General features: G+C 38.0%; 1 protein-coding gene across 1 annotated transcript; it reads left to right on the forward strand.

Moving 5' to 3' along the window:
* The first annotated feature begins 2,615 nt into the window (after positions 1–2,615).
* On the forward strand, positions 2,616–7,126 carry LOC115589322 (butyrophilin subfamily 1 member A1-like). The gene is made up of 5 exons (XM_030430168.1): positions 2,616–2,737; positions 4,401–4,754; positions 5,050–5,379; positions 5,725–5,742; positions 6,732–7,126. The coding sequence occupies exons 1-5, from the start codon at positions 2,686–2,688 to the stop codon at positions 7,124–7,126; spliced, it is 1,149 nt and encodes a 382-aa protein (XP_030286028.1). The 5' UTR covers positions 2,616–2,685.
* Positions 7,127–9,425: the final 2,299 nt, after the last annotated feature.

Genomic DNA, 9,425 nt, shown 5'->3' on the forward strand with positions numbered 1-9,425 from the left:
ATGTTGTACAATGTTTTGTTTTATTTTATTTTAGGCTATTTCTATTTATTTAAAGCGGCTGAAAATGACATATAAAAACAGTCTCACAATGGCTACTCACTTTGGTTTTATTGCACATATTAAACGTAGTAAAACTTTATTCAGTGAATATTTTAACTTGTAGTAGCTTTTACCACCAACAGATGCTGTTTAACACACATCTGTGTCCTGACATCCTGCTGAGTAGTTGAACATGAAGTGGTTCTCACCTCCACCTGCAGCACGTCCGACAGAGGCAGAGGAGCTGGTCCTGAGTCAGGTCGCTGGGTGACCACAGTCTGAGGGCGTCACTCACCCCCAGGACCCAACATTAGAGGCAGACACACACTTACTGTCTACAGATTCAACTAGAAGTCATTTCATCTTACATTCAATGCGGCAGCAAACTAGAAACACGGACTTTGAAATTACGTTGTTGGAAAAATACAATAGGCTATACTGATGGTATCTGTGGGAAATAAAGAAAGCCAAATGAAATGTGAGTTATTTCTCTTTTTCTGGCTTCTGGAAGGTGATTGATTAACCTGCGAAGTGATTAAAAAAGCCGGAGAATATAAATGACGGACTGATGAGAAGCTCATTTACCTCTACTTCTCCCCAGCAAGACTCTTCAGGTGAGTTTGTTTGCACTTGTGCCTGTGAGTGTGTTTGTGCGTGTGTACGTGTGCGTGTGTGTGTGTGCATCCCTGCAAAGCATTTTGCAGACAGTTATAATGTTATTATTACTGGGTATGTGTGATGTTCCACCACTCTAAACGCTGTGAATAATGTGTGTATACTAATGCCCTTGTGCTCTCCATTAGAAAGGCCTGGAGCAGAATCGTGTCTTGAGGATGAGCCTCTGTGCACTGACCTGCTAACTGGCCTTCAGTTCTGACTGTGAGAATTCAGACACAACTTGTTTCCATCTGACCATGTATTACCTAGAAACGACAGTGACAGAAGAAGTTGCCACCATCAATACTTCAGGAAGTCATTGGTTAGTGGGAAAAAATATAACTAGAAGTTGGTTGGTATTCATTTTGTATTTCTTGTTCAAAGTGTAATAAAATTATTGCACTCTCTTAAGTGTGTTATTGTATTTGTGTGATGAAGGATTGGTGCAATTCAGAAATTTGATTCTCTTCTTTATTTATATTTCATTCTATTATACTAGTTCTTTTGCTTGTTGGTACTTATTGTTTATGATTGTATATATTTTTCATTATAGCTGTTACTATGTGTATGGTTCCAAATGTCCAACAATAACTTATTTTGAGGTTTTTTTTCTGACCATTTTTTGGGGGGCGCTGGAGGTGAGGTTCGCCCTGGGTGCCATGAAAGCTAGGACCGCCACTGGGGCAGGGGCTCAAAGTCAGAAAAGGGCAGCATGCATGCCAATTTTTTTTTTCAGGCCTTAATAACACAATATGTAGATTCATATAAAATTAAGAAACAAAGCACTTATAGAAGGCAATCTACTTAGCACACACCGACACACACACACACACTGTGTGTCACAGTGTTAGGGAGACTTAAACTACATGCCAAACCGAACCGGCTGTCTGATAAAACTTTGAGAGACTACTTATGTGTCGTGTCAACAAGTGATTCTGCCCTGGCATCTAGTTCTAGTGCCTAAGTGTTAATGCCTCTGAAGCTCCTCTGATGTTGACCAAAAATGTCAGCTTTTGTTCTTTAAAAAATAAAACTTGAGGTGAGGGGCATATTTCTGCTGGCATGCAAATTTTTTGTAGGCTATTATATTCTATCTCATATACACCATATGTTGAATTATTTGACACTGAGTTAAATGAGTATAATGAGTGTAAGTAGTTGCTAAAGCTACTTTTTTACCTGTAGTTTTACAAACTACTGCCAGGCTGAACTACATGTAGTTTTACAAGCTACACTTGCAAAGCTTCCCCAACGCTGCCGAGTCATGATTTCTAACCTGGTTTGCTAAGACTAATATGATGTTTTTTTCAAGGTTGAACATTAACACAGCTTGCATAACAAAAAGCAAATCAGCACAAGTGAGAAACTAGAAATACAAGCTACACATCTAAAAATGTGAGAAAACCAAGAAATGACAACTGTGACTGCTACTGTGACTGTTAGTAGGAACAAAAATGTTTACAACTGCAAAGTCAGAGTGAACTCAATATCTGGAAGAAGTTTAAGATTTGTGGCAGATAAACAGCCGACACAGACAGCTGTCAAATTAGATTATTCTTATCTCTCATTAACCAGCAGTTAGCTTAACAAGCACAAACGGAGAAGCAGCTTTAGGCTCAACACGCATACAACATCATATTACAAGGAAATGCTTACGGTAGATAACCATGTTGTTTTTATACCGCTGTTTTTTTTGACATCCCTATGCACAACATGAATTTATTCATTCATTAAAAAAACACACAAAAAGGGCACTTTGTAATATGAGGCAAAAAGGGGAGGGGCTCAAGCACCCCTTGGGCCTTATGTGTGCACGTGCCTGCAGTTCGGTAAGTCCCTGCTACCACCTCGTCATTTTTACACGCTGCACTGATGCTGAACTCCTTCCCTGTGCACGGGAAGGTAAAAAAGGAGGAGGAATCGAATCATTTCTCTAAACCTGTCCACCCACTTTGAATAATTCAGTAAGAGTATCATGATCTGTGGAGGATGATGGAGTCAATGTTTCTGGCTTTGCTGTTCACCTGTCTGAACTTTACAGGTCGGTTTTTATGACTCACACAGACAGTTGTTCATTCTGAAGGTAAACTGCCTCACTTCTGTAGCTGAAGACTTCACTCTGAACATTTATATTGACCTGTAACAATGTGTCAAAAATAGCATAACAAAAATGTTAACTTAACGTTGCTCTTAAGCTAAAAGGAGCCTATTTTCTTGTCTGTGCAGAAGAAAGTTGAATAAAAAATCTGACTGATTTTTTTTAATGTGTGTGCTGTTATCCTCAACACAGGTGTTTACCAAATGTGCTTGACAAGTGTTGCATGCGAAGCTCTTATTACTGGCTAAACAGGATTCTTTTGTTGAACAGGCATCAGGTGTTAAGGTTCACTGTGTTCTTTATTTGGACATGCAGGTGAATTTGATTTGCAGTAGACAAGGCACACTTGGAAGAACACATTACATTAACTTACAAATAGATTAAGAATCCAAAACTGTGTTAAAAAGAGAAACAATAACAAAAATACTAAAACAATTGCCAGAAAAATCTGGTCAAATGCAGGTAATTAATAAATAATTAAACATTACTATATCTATAAACTTATTCATTGTGTTAAGGCTGGAAGTTTCCATCAGTGAGATGTGTAGGTGAACTAATCTGCAGTTCCATGTTAATGTTCAACACTTGATGTCAGATCACACATATATTATGCTGTTTTTGGCCCACAGCTCAACATTTTACTTGATAATTTGTATGTATGTGTCTTACTAAGTACCTACCTACCTACCAAACTAACTAACTAACTAACTTACTTGGCCGAAATAGGTGAAACATCATAAAACATTTCTGATTTGCGTTCGTGTTTTTTAATTTGCGTTTGTGTTTTCTGATTTGCGTTTGTGTTTTCTGATTTGTATTCGTGTTTTCTGATTTGCATTCGTGTTTTTTTATTTGTGTTTGTGTTTTCTGATTTGCTGTTGTGTTTTGCACTTCAGGGCCACCGTAGTTCTGCCTTCCTATTTTGCACAATGAGAATTACAAAGATACAATATATTTTTAATATCCTACGGTTAACAAATACCTATAATCAGGAATTTTATTCAAATTTCTTCTGCACAGACAAGAAAATAGTCAGTGAAGTTTCCTGTCGCCCGAGGGTACCTACCTCTTCCGGTTTGGTTAATGTCATTGTGTTTTTTGATTTGCGTTTGTGTTTCCTGATTTGTGTTTGTGTTTTTTGATTTGCGTTCGTGTTTTTTGATTTGTTTTCGTGTTTTTTGATTTGCGTTTTAGTTTTTTGATTTGCATTCTTGTTTACTGATTTGCCGTTGTGTTTTGCACTTCAGGGCCACCGTACATAACAGTATCTTAGCTCTTCAGTAAGCCTCAGTGTACCCAACAATTTTTTTCAGTACCAAGTTGCTGCTGTGTTTAGTCATCACAATTCTAACATTTAATTCATAGTCCTGTCACAGAATGTCAGATGTTGACTGAGAAAAATACTGAAAGAGAAACTCAGGACTGTTTAAACTACACAAACAGTAACCTGCCTTTTGTTTGATGAGTGTGAGTCAGAGTCTTGACCCTTTGAGTCTTTAACACAACTTTATTAAATTATTTCTGATTTTCAGAATGACAAACTGAATTCATTGTATTTGATGACATTTATAAAAAAAAGTGCTCCTGTCTCCTGTTTGTTCTTCAGTTTTACTTGCAGCTCAAACACAGCTGATTGGTTCACATCAACCAATCATAGCCCTGGTTGGTGATGACGTTCTTCTTCCATGTCACCTTGAACCTGCAGTCAGCCTCACTTATGAGACAGTGGTGTGGACCAAAGCAGGTTTGAAACCGAAGTACGTCCATTATCACCAAGATGGACGACTGCTGTTTGAGAAACAAGATCCATTGTATTCTTTACGCACAAGACTGTTTATGGATGAACTGCAGCGTGGAAACGTCTCCTTGAAAATATTTGAAGTGGAACCGTCTGATGCTGGAACCTACAAATGTTCTCTCCCTGCAATGAAGAAGGAAGCTGAGGTGGAACTTATTGTTGGTACGTCAAAAAGGTAGAACATGTCTGAGCTCAGGATTGTCATTAAATTCTTGCAGATACTAGAGGTCTGCTCGACATTTAGGCAGAACAATCTTTATCAGCTTGTGCATTTGTGAATGGGATCATTCTACCTGGTGAAACCTACTTTAGCCCCCCGACTACATTTTAATGGAAACTTGAATGGATGCCTGTTGCTCAGATATTTGTGTACATATACTTAATAATTTCTTATCATTATTAAGTGTGTTCACTGATGCTTTAACAAGAAGTCTAACTGTGATCTTTGTTTCCCCAGGACAGTCTGATGTGATTGGCTCAGACCAACCAGTTAAAGTACTGGTCAGTGATGACATCATCCTGCCATGTCACCTGGAGCCTCCACTGGATGTAACAACACTATCAGTGGAGTGGAGACGTGGTCCAGCCCTGGTCCACGTCTATAGAAACAGGAGGGATGATCCAGTTTCTCAGGACCAGAACTTCAAAGGTAGAACTTCTCTCTTCCAAGATGAGATGACCAGAGGAAACATTTCTCTAAAACTGACCGACGTCACTGAGCAGGATGCAGGAAATTACACCTGCTCTGTTCCCAAACTGCAAAGAAGCTCCGTTACACTTGTTGTTGGTGAGTACAGATAAACTGAAGCAATTTGAAATGGAATAAGTAGTATTTTAGCACTAAAATGTCTAGTGTGTAAGATTTAGTGGCATCTAGTGGTTTGGTTGCACATGTAACCAACTGAACGCCCCTTGACTCACAACACAATCATCAAAGGTATTGAGATTTGACTGTTGGAAAGTTAGAAAAAGGACAAAATTCAGAGAAAGATAACTATTACTATGAGTTTAAAGTCTTTCTTTTCTGGCACTGACATTTTAGACAAATGTTTTTGTTCCTTCAACAGAAACTCTTCTTATCGGTCCTGATGTTTTCACACATTTTAACATTTTATTTCATTTCCATCCACAGAGCCACAACCAGCCCGTGGTAAGTGTTTACTGTACACAGATATCATCAGTGTGTCATTCAACAGGTGAATTGCGCAGTAGTCAGGTGTTAAAGCACCATCTGCTGGACAGCTTTTGACTCTGTTCAGGCAGTTTTACCTTCATCAGAGTGGTCTGAATTAGTTCATTATTAAACTGGCCTCCAGTCAAATGAAACAGTGAAATTACTTTTGAGTTTAAGACTTATGGTGACCAGGCCAGTAGTTAGAGGAGTCTTTTCAATCTCATCTCAAAACGATGTTAATGACGATTCCCTGCAGTTCATTTGTTATTATTCAAGAAATAATAACAAAGACCTCTGACAGGTTCAGTGGGACCAACTCCAAGAATATACTTTAATCCTGAACAGGTGATCTGTGTTTGAAAAATGTGTGGAGGTTATCTTTGAAGCCCAAAGTGAGGAACATATCTTGACATGTGTTCTCTGTTCTTTTAGGTCTTGAAACCATCGTGATATTGATCATTTCTGCAATTGCTTTGATTGCCCTTCCACTTAGTATTGTATTACTGAAAAATGAAAAAATCAGTAAGTCACAAATTTCTACTCTCTTTATTTCCTGTCTTAAAACACTGTTGCACTTTGGCTGAACTTTGATTGATCCCCTCTTAATGTGCATCCAGTGTAAGTGATATAAGACTAAACATCCTGTCTTCAATTTGTGACATCTGATAACATTCAAAGCAACATTATATAGTGATAAATATATATTTTTTAGTTTGACACTACTGTCATGAAAACAAGTCTCAGCTTTCTGTAAGTTTTTATCAGATGTAAAGTAATGTTTTGTTAAGTACACTGTTGTGTCTTGTAGTAAACATGCGTGCTCAGACTGTCAGGTTGTACAAACTCTAAAACTCTGAGCTAACACAGCCTGAAGCAGAGACAATAACTTCAGGCAGCAACATGCTACTAGCTAACTCTCTGTCAAAATGTGAGAAATGACAGCACTTTTTATTGTTTAAACACAGGAGAAAAACAAACGTTGCCAAAGACCAGGCAGTCCTCTTATCACAGTACAGTGAGCGATGATGAAGAGAAGCAGTTCCTGAGGCCTCACTGGACTGACAACAGCATCACTAACAAGTTGACCATAGAGATGGCTGAGGTGCATGGGAAAGAGGAGAAGATCCTCCAACAACAGAACATCAACATGAGGCGTATCCACAGCAGCCCAGCCATTTTTGATATCAGGCTCCCCACAGGTCTCTGCTACCATGACCAGTCCACTACAACCAACAGCAGTCCAACATCTGGCAACTTCCTCCAGAACAAGGATCCAAACCGTGGCAGGCTGAAGTGTCAACATTTATCAGAGTCGACACTGTTCAAAAGCCGCTTTACACACCTGGCATTTCTAGACTAAGAGCAGGAAGCAGAACACTGAGCAGTGACAGTTTCATCTTGGGATTAAACAAAAATATCTGCAGACGTGGAGTTTATGATATATATAATTTGGGCGAAGAGACCCACTTAAACATTCAGCTCTGCACTCTTTACTGGCTTCATAGACACTTTGACTGATGAGCGGCGTTAATAAGAAGTACTTAAGAGGCTCATTATTTCTGGGTGGCATTCTGAATGTATGCTTTAATTTCTTAGATCAACATGAATGTCTTTACTGTTCAATTTCTGTATTTATTTATTTTTACTTTGTGCCACTTAACAAAATTGTGTTTTTGCTCCATTTCATATAAATATTATCTTAAAACAACAACACCGAAATGTATTAAAGTTTCCAAGTTAATGTTGGAAAAACAAAGCAACTTATTAAAACCAGCAGACCCAGTCTCATCAGTGATACTGAGCAACCAAACTGTTTAATTATGTGAGAACTCACACGGATGACAAACTGAGTTTTTTTTTTTTTTGGTTTATATGTAAGAGTCAGTCATAGACTGTTTTAATCAGGAAACTGAAGAGGTTTAGAGTCAGTGTTGACTTCTTTAGTATATCTTCAACAAAACCACACAAGTTTCCAATCACACGTGCAAAACACGAGCTGATTGAATGAAACTAAACCTGTGAAAGTGAACAGTCTTGCTTGCTTACCTGTTCGCAGTATTGTAACATTATTAATTCTTACTGATTTCGTGTCATTTTGTAATAGTTTCAGTTAAAATCTTACCTACTGTATTTTAAATAGTGAGAACTGTTGTTCTGTTTGTGATTTTGAAAGTGACAGAATGTCCTGTGTTTGTTTACACTTCTGAGAAATAATCTCACCACCACCGACCCACACAGTGTTGTTATGTTTGTGAGGTTTATGGTGTTAAATTCACTGTAGTTATTGTGTCATAATTATGTTTTTATCCAGTGAACGATCTCATAAAATCTCAGCATTTCTAAACAAATATATCTGCTCCATAATTAACAACACAAAGGTTTCTTGGACTGTACATGTTCAGTCTCAGTGTTTAATGGCTGCTTTATGTTTTAAAGCTAGTAGATGTTGCTTCATCTGCCCATCACTTCTATACATGTCTCTTTACAAATGAATTATCATTATTTTTGATCAAAGACAGACAAAAAAGTTGGTAATCTGAGAAAGAAGGTGAGGTCTATAACAAATGTAAATACTGTTTTTCTTTATTCTGTCATGAGACTGTACAATCAAAGTTTACTTTATAATGATTCAACAAGGTTAGACTAAAGCACTCCTCTGTGCATCAAACACAGAGTAAACATTAAGGCTGGATGTATGTTCTCTGATTGTAAATTGAAGGGCATCATCAGGAATGTTGTTTTGTTTCTCATGTGGTCACTTTCTGCTACTTTTTACTTCTTTATGCTTCTTTGATTTCAAAATAAAACTTTGGTTCCACTATTCATCTGATGTCTGAGCGTCCTTTTAAATAAGTTACATCCTCTCTGTGAGCATTTCTGTAAGAGGGTCCTTAACATTACAAAGATATTATTTTAACTTGATATCTCCACTTCTACTCAGTCATGACTTTTGGGTACTTTTAACAACACTGGCTGAAGTAAAAGTTGTGTTTTGTTTTGTTGCTGTCAGCTCGGTTGTTGAGATTCATTTCTATCAGACATTTCTCCTCACAGCTGCTGTATCTGTGAACACAGCTGACAGTTTAAACACAGAAACTGAAAAACAAAGGTGTCCAATAACAGACTGAGGATGATCTGATAACAAAGAGTGGACCTGATGCAGAAAACTGTGTATCCTGACCATACCTGTCAACATTGGGATTTGAAAATAAGGGAAATTCTCTGCGAACGATCTGTGGGTGTGGTGGGACTGCCCGTGTCATGGGCCATGACCCCTTACATTTTTAGAAAAGTGTACAAGACATTTACTTACTAGGGGTGTAACGATACACAAAAATCACGGTTTGATACGTACCTCGGTTTTGAGGTCTCGGTTCGATAAATTTTCGGTACAGTACAACAATAAAATGCAAAACATAAATTTGCTTGTAGTTTATTAGGAATTGTTCTAAACCAAATGTATGCGTTTTAGTCAAATGTAATTATTTTACCATTATACAAAACATGAATTTAAAATAAAAAATAGAGCACAACGGCTGCCTGACGATGCGGCTGCTCGGCCGCAAATGAATAAATAAATGAATGAATAAAGCGGATCATCATTCACGACGGCACAGTGCGTAGTGTCAACACAGCAGCGACATGCGCCTGCTCTTGGC

The sequence above is a fragment of the Sparus aurata genome, chromosome 10 (assembly GCF_900880675.1).
Source record: "Sparus aurata chromosome 10, fSpaAur1.1, whole genome shotgun sequence".
In the NCBI taxonomy this organism is placed as follows: domain Eukaryota; kingdom Metazoa; phylum Chordata; class Actinopteri; order Spariformes; family Sparidae; genus Sparus; species Sparus aurata.